The sequence below is a fragment of the Anthonomus grandis genome, chromosome 14 (assembly GCF_022605725.1).
Source record: "Anthonomus grandis grandis chromosome 14, icAntGran1.3, whole genome shotgun sequence".
NCBI classification, from domain to species: Eukaryota; Metazoa; Arthropoda; class Insecta; order Coleoptera; family Curculionidae; genus Anthonomus; species Anthonomus grandis.
Genome location: NC_065559.1, coordinates 13421540 through 13438786, shown reverse-complemented (window position 1 = coordinate 13438786; position 17247 = coordinate 13421540). Strand labels below are relative to the sequence as shown.

The 17247-nt window shown below is 34.9% G+C and overlaps 1 protein-coding gene across 1 annotated transcript in view; it reads right to left on the bottom strand.

The window, feature by feature from the left end:
* Positions 1 to 1540: 1540 nt before the first annotated feature.
* LOC126744648 (phosphoribosylformylglycinamidine synthase) overlaps positions 1541 to 17247 on the bottom strand; it is a 130164-nt gene continuing 114457 nt past the window's right edge. Inside the window, exons 16-18 of the mRNA XM_050452153.1 lie at positions 11625 to 11926; positions 2111 to 2267; positions 1541 to 1987 (exon numbers count right to left, since the gene is read on the bottom strand). Coding sequence (XP_050308110.1) covers positions 1803 to 1987; positions 2111 to 2267; positions 11625 to 11926 — 644 coding nt within the window. The 3' untranslated portion in view covers positions 1541 to 1802. The remainder of the gene's footprint in view (positions 1988 to 2110; positions 2268 to 11624; positions 11927 to 17247) is intronic.

The following is a 17247-nucleotide window of genomic DNA, read 5'->3' as shown; positions in this document are numbered from 1 at the left end:
AATTTGCTCTGAAATAACAGGTATCGACTCAACTCTAATTAAAAACTTCTAAGATTAACGTACCTAAAATTCAGTCCTTACTTATTGATACTAGGAGCATTTATTAAAATTTTTATGAATGGTACTACATGCCTAGTACTGTTTATAGAATTTTAACGCGCGGTTGTGAAATTATTAGCTTTTTTGAACTCCCTGTAGGGCAGTTGGCAGAAGATGCTCTCGAAGCCAGACACAAAGAATTTAGAAAAATTCGTTTACATCATACACGAAAAATATCGAGAATTCAAAGCAATACAGATCTCATTAGAACCCTTTTGATAGCTTCCGACCCTAACTTGGCTTATCTTAGAAATCTGTCAAAAAAACAAAACAAACCCATAACGTGAGATATGGATATTGTAGAATATTTAAATGACCATATAGAAGTAGATTCGTTACTTTTAGAAAATGATAATGTACCCGAAGATGTTTAGTGTTGTAAATAACTTCTTTTTTTTTTCACCCTGTATAAAGACACCAATTTTTATTCAAACTATGTATAATTTGATAGCTTGTTGGTAAAAGTATTCATATATAAATAAAACCAAAAAATTGGTTACTTTAACTTTAAATTAGATAATGATTTTTGTCTTGATTTGTTTCACCCTGTATAAAGACATCAATTCCTATTCAAACTATAATTTGATAGGTTGTTGGTAAAAGTGTCCATGTATGAATAAAACCAAAAAAATGGTTACTTTAGCTTATAGTTGAATAATGATTTTTGTCCTGATTTGTTTCACCCTGTATAGAGACACCAATGCACTTTTTTGTTTAAAATACGATTTAATGTTATTGGTTTAAGCGATCATGTATAAATAAAAATATTAAAGTGGTTAGTTGAAAATTTAAAAGTTGCAATACTGTGCGCCGCACGGATATTTTAAAAACGTTATACCAAAGTAAAGTTCTCTTTTTGCCTCACATTTTAGTACCATAATATACAGGGCGTACCATTTAAAAAAAATCATAATTTATAGTAACTTTTTTGTGACACACCCAGTATACATAAAAATATTTTTAGTTCGAAGGTTTTTGTCAACCCTACAACTTTTTGCTCTACCTCGTATAGTTAAGGCGCTATCTTCCTGTATAAATTGGGAACTCAGTGACGTCCTCAATTTTTTTTCTCATTAATTAATTAACCTAGTCACTGAATGATGAGCCGCGAGCATTTATGCTGCATCCTTATTAATTAACCTCTGTTACCTCTAAACTTAAACAAATTGTAGAGAATTTCAATAAGAATTAAAAAAATATTAAAAAAAAAAACAACAAAAAACTGGTTTTTTGCATAACTTATATGCAAAAGTATTCACACAACCTTGCAGTTTTCAATTTAAGCCCTCGTCTCAAGCCTTTGTCATATTTTATAACTAAAATTCTGCACCTGATTGCTAAATCAAAATACCTTTCGACTATATCTATATATATATCTATAGTTACGATACTTGCCAAATGTATTCAGGATAAGTTAAAAAAGAAGAAATCAGACAACAAATAATACAAAATCTATATATAATAAAAAAACTAAGGATTTGTAAATTCTATTGCATTTATAAAGGTAGGTAACAAAAATATAAAGAATGAATTAACAACAATTAAGGCACTTTGTTGCAATATTATAAATGCACATTTCTGTATACAATAGAAAATGTTATAGAAACGTTTAAACAATTTCATTGCAATAACAATATAAAGTTTTATTATTTTAGTTTTGCGTTTGAAGGAAATTTTAACTTACGAGTATTACGGCACTTGTTTTAATAATAGACTACATTGAACTTGTTACTAAGGCACCAATCGTATGCGTTCTTAAACATTTTCTCCCAAGGACTCTTTTGATGATGGATCCAGTCTCTTGGCATGTAAGGCCATTGGAATGATTGGGCACACCTTTCTGGATGAGGCATAATTGCCAGGTGTCTTCCATTAGCGGAACAAACACCTAAAATATCGGATTTATTTGCTTTTAATGTTGAAATACGAAGGTAAAATTTAAAACGCATTGATTTTGCCTTTTTTTACAATTGAAAAAAAATCTATATTAACATTATAACAATTAATTTACCTGCAAGACCTTCAATACTTCCATTAGGGTTCATGGGATAAACTTCAGTTGGGTTACTGTTATCGTCAACATATCGCAAAGCGACGAGATTATTCTGTACTAAGTTCTCGTAGACAGTATCGTTTTTGAACGCAAATCGACCTTCGCCATGGGCCACCTGAAAATGTTTAAAAGAGACTGGGTAAAGAAAATATTGTATGATTTTTAATTAAAATAAATAAAATTTTGTCTATCAGTATGTTACGTAAGCGAGCATTGTTTGATATATTTAATTATTTCATGGCACTTCTGGTTTAAGTGCTTCCAAAATCACAACACTTGAACAAATTTGAATTTTTTGTTAGGGGTCTTTTACGTAGACTGTTTATATTGAACGTTAGGCCTACAGAAAAGCTAAAAATTTAGGAGGCATTCTAGAGTATTACTCCAGAAATGTTAAATTTTAAAAAATGTTGATTGACATTTAAAATAATCTGGGACTCGGAGGTCATGCCTTAAAACTACAGGGTATCCATTTATAAACTGACACATTTTAACTCCTTATAAGTCGAGAACGAAAAATGACAACAATGTGTGGTTTTCACAGAACTTCATCAATATTTTTAAAATTTTTTTTGACAGTGTTGCCACGTTTCAAAATTTACCTGAAATAAGAGGAAAAAATTGATGATTTTCAAAGGCCGATTTCTCAAAAATTTTAAATGTAACACCATGTACTTTTTAATTTCACATGAATGCCTGTTAAATCCTTTCCGAAAATGTATAAATTGTCTTAAATTCATTATTTTTTTTTACAGAGCCAATTTTAGTAAATGACACCTTTTTGAAAATTTTCCTAAAATACATATTCGGTGATTGATGCACATTTTCTGGTAATTGCCTATGTATCGCTTTAGCATGATCATTATTAAATAATTTGACTATTGCCATGTCTATAAAAAGTATTTATTCTATGTATTAAATTACAACTATTTACAACAATTTTAACAACAAACAATTGAAGAAATTAATTTTAATTTATAACTAATAGATTAGCTGCGGAATATGACCCCCATTTTGCTCGGAACACAAATGTAGACGGAGAAATAAGTTGCCAAAGGCGTTTTGTAGCATTCGCGGTGTAATTTGGTTGAAAACGTTTACTATGTTGTCGCGCAGTTCATCCAAATTTCTTGGGGTTGGATTGTAGCAACGGTCTTTTACATAGCCCCATATACAAAAATCTGGAATGGTTAGATCGGGAGAATAAGGTGCCCACTCGATTGGACCTGCTCGCCCTACCCATCTGTTGCCAAAAGTAATATCTAAGGAATCCCTTGCAGAGCGGATCACAAATTGCGCCCAAGTTTGCAGGCGCAAGCCATGGTGGGGGAATCCTTCACATCACCTGTGTCGACGAGTCAACTAAAAATTGGCTCGTCGGACTGGTGCAGAAGGAAACTCCCTGGGAAGGGGCTGAACTCCAGATAACGGAGGACGGCAAACTTCACAGACCGGTGAAGGCAATAACATGGGTGCCGGGACCTACTGAGGAACCGAAAGCACTCCTACACAAGCTGGATGTTCAAAACAACATCAACACCAGCTTGTGGAAAGTGCTCGACATGAGGAAGGACCAGGACGACAAGGGTTGCCTGGTAACGCTCCTCATGGACGAGAAATCCTGGGCCAAAGTAAGGGAAGCGAATCAATCGCTATACCTCAACTTTGGCAGCATAAAAATTAGACACTTGGCCGGCAGCCAAGAGAAAGAGAAGAGGGACCAGGCAACCCCTATGGAAACAGAGGGATTGCCGGGAACCTCTTCTTCTTAAAATCGCTCTCCGCAATGGGTGCGAGGCTGATACAAATTAACCTCCACCACTGCAAAGCAGCCACTGCGGCCTTACAAAAATGCATAGCCGACAACAATATTCAGATAGCCCTGATTCAGGAACCTTATACTTATAGGGGCCAGATAAGGGGACTAGGAAACCTCAACGGGAGACTAGTGTCAGACCCAAAAGAGGGACCTAACCTAAGAAGCTGTATCTTTATAAGAAAAGATATAGAGGCCACACCGCTGTGGGAGTTTTGTAACAGGGACACAGCGGCGGTCAAAGTACAAATCAAAACAGCGGAGAGGAGCTACGATACAATAATAGTATCAGCATACTTTCCGTACGATCAACAAGGGGAACCACCTCCGACAACAGTTCGGAGGTTGATAGACCATCAAAGATTGGAAAACCTTATAATAGGCTGTGACGCCAATGCTCACCACACTATCTGGGGAAGCACTGGAACAAACAAACGAGGCGAATCATTATTAAATTACTGTGCTGCCTCCGGTCTAAATATACTTAATGTGGGGGAGGAACCGACCTTCGTCAACATACTCCGCAGAGAAGTAATTGATCTAACCATTGGCAAGGGACGCATCTGCGACCTCGTTAAAAAATGGCATGTATCTGACGAACCAAGTTTGTCGGATCACAGGTACATAAGATTCGATCTAGAAACTATGGATACAAATCCGGAGACCTACAGGAACGCCAGGAAAACGGACTGGGACCTCTTCAATGAGATACTAGGACGCGAACTGGAAAATTGTCCAACGGAGGCAAAAGACAATGTAGAGCTCGAAGTGCTGACAGAGTCAGTCACTGAGGCTATTAAAATTGCTTTTGAAAACTCATGTCCACTAAGCAAACCGCGTCAAGCAGGGAACACCTCATGGTGGAACCAAGAATTGGGCGAGCTAAGGAAGACAGTAAGAAAGCTTTTTAACAGAGCCAAAAGAACTGGCGAGTGGAATCTATACAGACAACACTTAACCAGGTACAATGATGCTATAAAAAGAGCAAAGAAAAAAGGGTGGAGGAAGCTATGCCGGGACCAACAGAGACACCAGCATATGCTAGACTCCACAAGGCAATATCCAAAGGGCCACGACAAACCCTAGGCTCTTGTCTAAAAGCCGATGGAGAATATACGACAACCGAGGAAGAAATGCTTGGCTTAATGCTGAACACGCACTTTCCGGGATCGAAAATTCTCCACCAACCAGGACATACCCAGGACCCAACTCCTATCATTCCGAACAGGGGCAAAAGGGAACACTGGGAACTAGCGAAAAAGGTAGTAACCTACGAGAAGGTTAAATGGGCGATAAATTCCTTCAAACCATTTAAATCTCCCGGAATGGATGGCATAATGCCAGTCATGCTACAGCGGGGTAGCGAACTGCTGCTGCCTGCACTATGTAAAATAATGCGGGCAAGTCTAGCCACGGCGCATATACCAGAGAGTTGAAGGGAAGCAAAAGTAGTATTTCTACCAAAGACGGGACGCGACTCCTATGCGAAACCTAAATCCTTCCGACCAATCTGCCTTACATCATTCCTCCTAAAAACAGAGAAAAAGCTCATAGAAAGGTATATCAGGGACAATGTATTACGGGTCAACCCTCTACATCGACACCAGTATGCCTACCAAACAGGTAAATCTTGTGAATGAGCGATTCACGAGATAACCCAGAGGGTCGAACAATCTCTGAACAACAAAGAGATCGCCCTAGGAGCTTTCTTAGATATTGAGGGAGCATTCGACAATACATCATATGACTCAATCAACCGTGCGATAGCAGCACGAGGAATACATCCCATGATTGGCGGCTGGATAACCCAAATGCTAAATCATAGGAAAGTAGCAGCAAATCTCAACAGCACAACGGTTAAGGCCAAAGTGTGCAGGGGAACACCGCAAGGGGGCGTACTGTCACCGCTGCTGTGGAACCTTGTATCGGACAGCTTGCTGATACGACTGGAGAGGCAGCTTATCCTTGCTATAGGATATGCTGACGATATAGTCATCCTTACACGAGGGGGTAGTCAGGCTTATGTATTCGAAAAAATGCAAAGAGCCCTGACTACTGTCGAGCACTGGTGTGAGGAAGAACAACTAAGGGTAAATCCCACAAAAACTACTCTGGTTTCCTTTACCAAAAGAAGGAAACTAGAGCCCATTAGAAACATAAAATTTTATTGAGAAAATCTGCGACTTGAAGACGAGGTCAAATATCTAGGTATAACCCTGGATAAAAAACTCAGCTTCAAGAAACATGTAATCCAGGCTACAAATAAAGCCACGAAAACTCTTATGTACTGCAAGAGAATGTTCGGTAGATCATGGGGACTGTCACCAAAAATGGTACATTAAATGTACACGACAATGGTTAGACCCATCATTACATACGCAGCACCCATATGGTGGCATGCGGCAGAAAAGAGGACTGTAATACAGATACTCAACAAAACACAACGAATAGCATGTCTGGGCATAACAGGAGCGATGTCAACAACGCCGACTGCTGCCCTAGAGAACCTGATAGGACTAAGCCCGCTACACTTAGTGGTACGGGCTGAAGCTATAACGGGGGCGAAAAGACTGCTGTCAAATGGCGCAACAATCCTATCGAAAGATGGGCACAATGCCCTATTTGACAAGATACAGGACCTTGGGCGCCTGGCCCTAAGAACAGACAGAACCAAGGTCACATACCTAGACAAACCTTTTATCATCAAAGAAAAAAGGGGACCACTGGACGCAGAAGCGAACAGGCTCAGGCAAAGAGGTTACTCAGTATGGCACACGGCAACCAAACGATCCAAGATCGGGGTAGCTGTGGGCATGGTGGAGGACGAACAACAGGGCAGACAACTTATGCTAAACCTGGGCCTCGAAACAACAAATTTACAGGCAAGCATAATAGGAATTCAAACCTGTGTCCAACTGATGAGAGAAGGGCTGCCAAGAGGCAAAACTTTCGCAATTTTTACAGGAGACCAGGCTGCGACACTTGCACTACAACAGTTCGAGACTAAGTCAAGGACTGTGCAAAGCTGCTGGGAGGATCTCAGGAACCTCGCCGAAGCGCAAAATAGGCCAGAGATAATCCTAGCAGAGAATATGGGCAACAATAAGGCTGCAAGAAGGGCTATCCAACTTGCAACCCAGGGAGCCAGCAACAGCCTGGTAAGCCCTGAACCAACATGTTATGTCAGCGATAAGACCTGGAAGAGGGAAATCGGCAACTGGCTAACAAACCAGAACAAATTCTACTGGGAGCAGCTGCCAAAGATGGAACGATCCAAACAACTTATAGGCAGCCCACCTTTCAAGAAGGGTGAGAACATACTGGGCCTCTCCAGACAACAACTGCGAAGGGTCGCAGGGCTACTTACAGGCCATGCACCCAGCAGGAAACGCCTGCATACGCTAGGGAAATCAGTTACCTCGCTATGTAGGGGATGCAATGAGGAGGACGAAACAACTCTTCATATACAGTGCTTCTGTGAAGCATTTAATCAAACCAGGGCAACATTCCTAGGGGAAGAGAAACCCGCACCAGAGGGTATAAGAAATCTACCACTGGGCACAATCCTGGACTTCCTTGAAGCTACAGAATTGAACCTGTGGGACTAAACATATGGGACACAATAGGACTGCTTCTTAGCAGACCGCAGTGTAGGGAGCCACAGGCACCACCCAGCGGTGGAGTTTTAGTGGGTATAGGACGAAACAGACTCGACACTGAGTCCCACACTACTGGGGGCGGCGCCGCGTAACCAGTGTTCATAAAGAATTTCTCCACCGACCCAAAAAAAAAAAAATAAAAAAAAAAATCCCTTGCGACCCTGGAGAAATGTGGTGGTGCACCGTCTTGCTGCAAGTAGACCGTGTCTAAAATTCCATCCTGCTGAAGTTGAGGATAAAAAAATGTTTCCAACATATCGGTGTAATTGTTTCCATTCACTGTTGCTTCTTGAAAAAAAATGGCCCATAAATTTTAAATTTCGATACTGCACACCAAACGTTCAGCTTAGGAGAATCTCTTTCAAATTCGTTATACACTCGAGGATTTTCATTTCCCCAAATTCGGCAGTTATACTTATTTACTCGACCACTGATGTGAAATGTTGCCTCATCAGACATTATTAAATTGGTATCCGGCTCATTTCTAAAAAGATCTAGTAGTGTTTTGCACATTAAATATCTTTTTTCAAGGGCCCGATTTTCTATTTTTTGGAAGGTTTGAATTTTGTAGGGTTTAAACTTAATTATAAAAAAAAATTATGAATTTAAGACAATTTATACATTTTCGGAAAGGGGATTTAACAGAATTTAATGTGAAATTAAAAAGTACAGGGTGTTACATCTAAAATTTTTGAGAAATCGGCCTTTGAAAATAATCAATTTTTTTCCACCTATTTCAGGTAAATTTTGAAACTTGGCAACACTGTCAAAAAAAACTTTAAAAATATTGATGAAGTTCTGTGAAAACCACACATTGTTGTCATTTTTCGTTCTCGACTTATAAGCAGTTAAAATGTGTCAGTTTATAAATGGACACCCTGTATTTGAATCTTAACTTTTTCATAGGCAACAAGTAGTAGCTATCGAAAACCATGGGTGTCATCTTTCGCGGACGATACAGTGATTATGTACGAGGGAGACTCGTTAAGGGAATTACAGAAAGACATCTAATAATATATAAGCAATGATTTTACCATCCTTACAATTGATTTTAACAAAACAAAACTTGAACATCTAGTTCTAATATAATAACTATGGTACAGGTAACATTTTTATCGGACGAGTGGACATAAGGCACTTGTGTATCAATATAGATAAAAACCAAGGAGACCGGAACTAAATAGACTAATCTCCGCGCCTCCCAAATGAGTTGATACGTACGCTAAATTGAACGATAAATGGGTTTGCAAAGTAGCCATCTCAGCTAGTTTGTTTGTCAGAAATGTACCTCGCTCTGATTGGCTACACTGCACGTGGCAGTATTCTATCTTTGTAATTAATATTAGTGTTTCGCAAACAATAACACTATCAACAGTCAAAAGGTGGGTCGAGCCAGAGTGAGGTACACTTCTGACCAACAGCACTGGTGTGGCTATTTTTTGAAACTAGTGCTCTGTATGTTGTTGCTGCTGTTGTTGTATCATTAATTTTTGGATACGCATGTTTAGTATGCTAAACTAGTGTGAAACGAATGCAGATAATCCTCCTTACTTGTAGTCTGCTTGATAAAAACTTAAAGTGAGTCATACATATTAATAATACAATAAAAAATTTAATATATATCCTTTATACATTTAGGCAATTTAGAAAAATATTAGATATACCACAGCTTCAAGTTATACAGGGTGTTTCACTAAGCGTAGATCGCGGCTATATCTCGGAAACTACCAATCTGACATCATTGGATTTTTTTGTAATTATAAAAGTGGGCAAGGTTCATCCGATATTATTTAACTTCGGCTTGTTTAAAAATGAAATGCAAGTCCTTTTAAATATTGTATCCAGTAGTACGCGATAGTTTTTGGTAAAATTGGTAGGAGGCGTCTTTTAAATTAAAAACGTCTTTTAAATTAAATACTTCGATTTTTCCAGAAAAATTTAAATGGCACGGTATAATTTTGATATCAGAATCGGAAAGTAGATTTTCGACTCGAAAATCGGGGGTTTTTGGGGATGAGGAATATAATTTTATTCTATTTTTTGACATAAGGTCTAGATGGTGCTAGTTACACCATATTCACAAGCTTTTCATGTTTCATGTTATAACTTTCTTACTAGTACAGTTTTATTATTTTTTATTCAAGTAATGAATAGAATAATGATTTTTAAGAAAAAAAAGGTATACAACATTTACTTCGGTTAAACAACGCATTTTTAAAATATTTGCATTTAAACGCTCTGTTGTACAGTCAAAAACACTAAATACGGATACTTCGGATAACAAATTAACGTGACATGGATATTTAACAATCATTAAACTAATTTCAGGCATATTGACATTGGTTTTGACACTTATTAATTTGAAAAATAGGTTTTATAACGGTAATTAAAAATGGAATAACTTTGAATAATTAATAATGCCTAGGCCTAATGAATATTCCAATAGTGAAATGAGAGGCATGATTTGCATCAATTTTTAAGTACATTTTAAGAGTCGTGCGGCATTAAGATGCAATACCCAAATAGAAGGCACCTGACGAAGTATTTTACAAAGAATATACAGTCAGCAAGGAGAAACAGGGTTTTTTTCGCCCTCAACAATCGTGTTGAACGTCCTAAAGCAATAGCTGTAGATCAAGAAAGACATTTTAGTGAGAAATGGGGTGAAAATCCATGTATAAGCACAAGAGATTTGGCAAACATTACTAATAAAACCGCAGATTTGGAAATTATACAAACTGAAACACTATGTCCTTATAATTTAAATCCCGTCCAACATTTATTACCAACTTATTTATCAGCCAGGCTTCAGTTTTGACAATTTCTGCTTTAAAATCGCAATCACGATTTCATATTTATTAACAAAATTCTTTTTATGAACGAAGCGACCTTTTGGTTGCCTCACAGATGATTTGGTTGAGGTAGTGAATTTCGATGGCCCCCGCGTAACCCGGATCTTAATCCTTTGGATTTCTTTTGAAGTTATATTAAGTCACTAGTTTATACAGAAGAAATTCGTACACGAGAGTAACTATTGCAAAAATTGCCTGATTCTACTAATAATATCAGGAATAAATAAGAAATTGCCTTGAAGTGAATACTAATAAATATTTTGCGCATTTGTTGAAGTGATGTATTCCATTATTTTATTCATTCTTAATATTATCTTAATTTAATGTTAAACTGTTTTTAACTGTGCAACAATATGTTTAAATGTAAATATTTTGAAAACGATTTTGTAGTACAACCTGTACTACAAAAGTGTTAATAAAAAATAATAAAACGGTACTAGTAAGAAAGTTATTGCACGAAACAGCGTGTGAATATGTTGTAACTAGCGCAAAAGATGTGTAGAGAACTTTATGGCAAAAAATCCAATAAAATCATATTTCTCATCCCCACCAATCTTCGATCTCCAGTTTTTATGTCGAGATCTTAAAAACAACTTAAGCTATGGAAAAAAGACAGATTCGAAAGTTAAATTTTAACACCCTGTATCCTAATTAAGAGCGACATTTTACTAAGGATGGGCTCAACATCGATATTTTCACGAGTTTAACCTAGAATTGCTTTTTGGCGCATTTATTACTGACCACCCTGTATGTACTTAATTACATATTAGATTTTAAAAGCACTAGCTGAATCTGATCAAGAAAACATAATAAAAAAGAAGAGAATGAAAAATGGATACGAGTTCAATATTAACAATTACAAAAATCCGATTAAATTAATTTTAAGATCAATAAAATATTTTTTTAATTTTTTTTTTTTAATATTCACTTAAAAAGTGTCCCAACCTGTTAGTGTATATTAGATAGACATTTTTTGGGCACTACGGCGCAATGGCTATACAAATCGTGTAGGATCACTAACGAAATAATTATATCGACTTCAATAACTGCACCGGAAAAAGCTAGACTACATCCCTTGCTATACTGACAATAATCCATACAAGAAAATATTTACTGAAAGAATATTTTAATTAAATAATACATACCCAAACTCCTAACACTGATCCTTCCATTCCCTTTAACATGATGGCTTCGGAAGTTTCTATCCTTACAGTACTCCATCTGCACTCGAACCTCTCGGACTTATTATGCTCCAAAGTAATATCCGGAATGGCATACTCACTTTTCAGAGGTGAACCCACCCAGCCAATCAGTGCCATCAATTGACAACCGTTACACACTCCTAAACTGAACGTGTCTGGCCTGTTGAAAAATCGCGTGAATTGTTCTTTGACCTTGTCGTGAAAGAGAATACTGGCTGCCCAACCTTTGGCAGAACCAAGAACATCTGTACAGAAAAATATATTTATTATTTTATACCAATTCTTTGCTTAATGTTTGGTTAGGGTTTTTTAATGCCATTTTTGTTGTCAATTTTTGGTGATACTATACTTATCGGTAAATGGGATAAAATAAAATAGTTAAACACTAAAATACTACAAACTTGAAAACATTTATGGTAAAAGAAATATATCTTATACTTTTCTCATAAAATGTCCCGATATGAATAATATGTAGTATATTTGGGTATAAGGGATCGCAAAATTTTACTGTCGAAATGTCTGAGGTAATTTAGCTTAGATATTTACAGTCCTATTAACCAACATAATCAAAATTATGTTATTTGCTTAAAACAAAATTATAGACTATAATATAAAACCCTTTAAAGTATTATTTGGAACTATAATTGTGATACCAAGCAATACTTATTAGGACAATTAATTTAAATCCGATTAGGATATAACATTGTATACATAATATACTGTCTTAATTTGGTTTTAGAACTCACTTTTAATTACATAATTTTTGTGCTCTACAAAACTTCACCCTTAATGACGTTTGGTATCTTGGCAATGACTATCACTTTTTTTAAACCGGGACCTGCATTTTTTATTTTCTTGAAAATGGTGTATCTCATTCATTTTACGTTTCCAAACGTTTCAACGTATTAATAACCATCATCAAGAATTTTTCCTAAATGCGGGCCTGATTTTTTTTAAATTGTAAATTAATTACTTATTAATACAGTAAAAAGTTTAAATTGTTTTTTACTTTTATAAAGAACTGATAACAAAATTAGATGCTTGAAACGATTGTGTCACAGCTATTGCTAAAATTCATCTCCAACGGTTATAACAAAACAAAAAAGAATTAAAAATTCTAGAGCACGGAAGGACCTATCATTTTTTCGTATTAATTATGATATTACAGCTATTATTATTAACGAGGAGGATCTACAATATATGCAGTTTTTCATTTTGATAGAATCTTGCTAAGTTTTATAACCATTTTTTTTAAATAATTAATTTTAATCAATGTCATTTTAATTGTATAAAACTGGTTCAATAATTTTTTAATATAATGATTTTAATTGATTTTTATGCATCTTTTAGAGTCCTGAGGATGATCTCATAGAGATTGAGACATCCACAAAATAAATAATTAATCATTTGAAGTGGTTTTTTTGACCTATATCCAACAAAAACAAAAGTTAAACAAACTATAAACTTATAAACTGAGGTCACGAGAATATGCATTTGTGATATCTAGTCATTATGAATCAATTTATTTACAATGAGAAGACAGACTCATTTTCATAATGGTAAAATCTTTTTAGAATCGTATTTTTTATTTAGGTGTGTTTGTTACATGTTTATTATAATATTTTTGACCCCTTTCGCACCGAGACACCGGTGTCCGCCACCAGTGTCAGTCACCAGTGTCCACTTTTAGCAATGCATTGTTTTAAATGCGCATTTTCAGCCGGAGCGTTTCACTCGCCACGCCACTAAACGCCGCGACACAGTCGCTGAGCAGTGGCTCACTCCCGCCACCGGCCGACCACTCGACACGTTTTATTTGGTTAGCAGAACCAGAGACAACCAAACTAAACTAAGCGCCACAATACTAATGCTAAATGTTTTTAATTATCAGAGCAGTCAAGAGAAAACATTCTTCCATCTCCGTATAAATGAATGCAAAAATACGGGATAGCTTGTGTCCAATTCTCTAGTATTTCTAAAATTATAATTAAGTACGGCAACAGTGCAATCCTTGCTCAACATGAACACGTGAATTTCAATATGGCTGAATAGTTGTTGTTGCTGATTAATTTTGTTTTGATTTACATCATTAGTTGAGATTTTGGACGAGTGCTTAAATTTTACGTATTTTATATTTACCTACCGGATTTAGGTGCACTTGGTTACAGTAGTTATAATTATAGTAGTTGTAGTTTTTTTGTAGGATACAGATTTTAGGGTTTTGACTTGTGTTAGGAACAGAATTATGTTCATTAAGGTAATTGTTAAGGCTGTAGTTAAAATAGGTATTCCATGGAGGTTCAAACGGAAAAATTAAGAGATTTTCAAAAAAAAAACATTTAAGAAAAATTAAAAAACTAACATAAATAGTCAAATGAATTTAATTTTTATAATATAACTTAAAATAATTACAAGAACATCATTTGTTCGGACTATCTGTGCTAACTATTTTAAATTTAGCTGTAATCTTTCTGTTTTATTCTTTTAATTAATTTTTATTGATTAAAAAAATACTGCATCATAATTAATGAAACATGTGTATATGTACACATACACTTTTAACAGTATATTCATTATTATAGAATAGAACAGACTTATCTATTCTTTACTAATTAGTAGAAAAACCACATTACCAAATCAATTTCATTTATTCTGGATACCTGTTTCGCTAACGATATTAGCATCTTCAGCAAAACATTAAACTTCTTTTATTTTAAGTGTTACACCAAAGGATATATTTTTTGGAATATTATTATAGTATTGTGATAATTAAAATCTTTTTATATTTTAATTGCATTTATGTATATGCATGTTACCATTACCGTCTTAAATTATAAATTATGAAAATAATTAAGAAAATGCATGTACATATTATAGTTATACCATATACTGAAAATACAATACAAAACGTTTCAGAATTATATTTAGTTTATTTAGTTCCCCAATTTAAATGTTATTAAATTGCGTTGTTTTAATTAAAGTCTGCCATCGTTCTGAGCAATTAAAAACACATCAATAACTTTTAATTTGTTTTAATTAAAATCAGCCGTTCTGTCTCAGAACATAATTATGATGTTCTAACTTCTGACTAAAGACCCCAATATTACTATAAATTTTACGATGACTTTATTTCATGGATTTCCAAAGATTGCAACCGCTTTTTTTAACGAAAAATACGATTTTGCGATTTGCAATTTCATGCTGTTGTCGAGCGTCTCGGCGTTTTCCGCCATTTGGATACTTCTGATTTAATTCCTTTGAGTTGCAACTTGACTTGACAATTGTCATCCCATCTTATATAATTCATTTTCTATGCATTATATAAGATGGGAAATAGAGGGAAACGGCTTTATTTAATACAAAAAGTTTGATTTTAAATATGGACAATAATTTAGCAGAACATTATAACTGAATAGTCTGTAAATTGGTAGGTGGGAATAGAATAAGCTATTCCCTTAGAGGGTCTTAGTCTACCCGCTGTAATGCTGCTGCACTATCATTTAATGAATCTGATAACTACTATCATCTAATTCGCAAAGCCATGACCAATAAGAGTCTGAGGTCTTTTACTAAAAAATTATTTCAAACGTTAAAAAGAACTCGTATGATGATCGATGTCTAAAACAAACACGACTTTTTAAACAAAGGCGATCAAGATTAACTGTTCTCCCTGATAAGGACTATGGATTAAGAAAATCCGAGCAAGTCAGGAGTGATACTTTAACCGAAAAGAAGCAGATTTTTAAAAAAAATTGCATAAATCATGTAAAGAGATCAAGTAGCTCGGTATGGATTCAAGAGAGAATGATTAGAATTAGAGCATCTAACTTTGGAAGAATTGTAAGCTCCAAAAAACCACTTCTTGTTCCAATCCTGTTAATACTTTATTGTATTCAATTTTTTTGCATTTTTTTGCCAATAATTCAGAAAATATGGCAAGAATTCTGAACCTATCGCCTTAAGACAAATCTAATTTTTTTTTAATCAAAAATATAAAAATGTGAACTTTTTATTTGTTATAAAAATTGCTTTCTTAGAGCAAGTCCAGATGGGATTTTAGAAACAAATTATCTCGACGAAAACAAAGAAAAACACAACAACAATAACCTCAACACATAATTTTTCTCCAAGGGTGGGAGCTGAAATGCTTCATGAATGCCCTAAAGCTAAAAGTAAGAAGCTTGACTTCTGGAGAAAATAGAAATTACAAAAGCTAAAAAGGACCTGCTCTCGTGTGTGTCAATGAGGTCATTTTTCTTTTGAACCAAATTTAGTTTTTAACAATTTAATTTAGCTAAGTAATATAGGTTTTACACCCATACTACTAACCTTGTGGTACCGGGTTCGATTCTCGATGAGTCTATGTTGTTGCCTTCTACTTTTTATTTTTTGTTTTGTACAATTATAACATTAAATTATTGTTTATTCATGTACTATGAAGTGTGTGGATGGCTTTTTAGTGTTTAATGTTTAAGTAATATTTTTGATTTTAGGCCTGATGATGCTTTAACTAGAGCGAATCACGTGTAGCCTGTGATTATATGTTGTGAGATCGTGACTTTGTTTTCATCAATTTGGTCTGTTGGAGAATAATGGATGAGATTTTTGTATATAACAAATTATCTCGTTGAGATAAAATGCGCTATTAAAAATATGATTGTAGAGGAACCTATTATAAAGAGCAAAATAAAGTATGCTACAATGGTTATCTATATTTTTAAAGGAATCATGACTATTTTTTCCAAGTTCAAGGACAGATAGCATAATTCTTTTACATGAACAAATAAAATAGATTTTTTTTAGATTGTTAGAGATGCAGATTTGTGGAATAACCAAATGTTTCCTAAGCTAAGAGAATTTTATTTCAAGTGTTTATTGCTGGAAATAATAGACGCCTAACACCTAGCAGGTCTGCCAATAAATAATCCTCGAAGAGATTTTTAGATAGATAAGGTTTTAATGAGTTGAAATATCATGTTAGTTATTGTGCCCGACTGTCAGTTTCGTTTAACCTTCTTTTAGGATGCTTACTTTATATCAGTATATCAAAAATTAAAAATTCATACAATGGTAGTAATGTCATAGCAAATACTAATATGAGCAAAAAAAGAGAAGATAAATTTTGGACATGAGTAACACTTCTTTCCTATCAACTACAACATATACTGGCATAAGTTGGAAACTTACTGCATAAATCTCAGGAACTATGCCTAAGTGAAACAAAGATAAATAAATTGGCCTAAATGTTCTACTGTTTATGCCTTATAAAAGAGTCCCAGTGAAGTATAGGAAGTGAATATTTACTATAAGAATACCCTGTATATAGGTGAACAGAATACATTCATCGCTCCTCATAAAATCTTATATTTCTAGTGGTTCACATGGAAAATAAGTTTTATTGGCACAAAAGTTAAGTGTCTGTATTTGTGTGCGAAACGTCCAACATGCTTTTATTCGACAAGTCCAACAACAATTATTTTTTCTATGAATAAAATAAAAAAAACTTTTCATAAACACTTCACTGGTATTTAAAATTGCTACATTAAAAAATATAATACGGCAAATA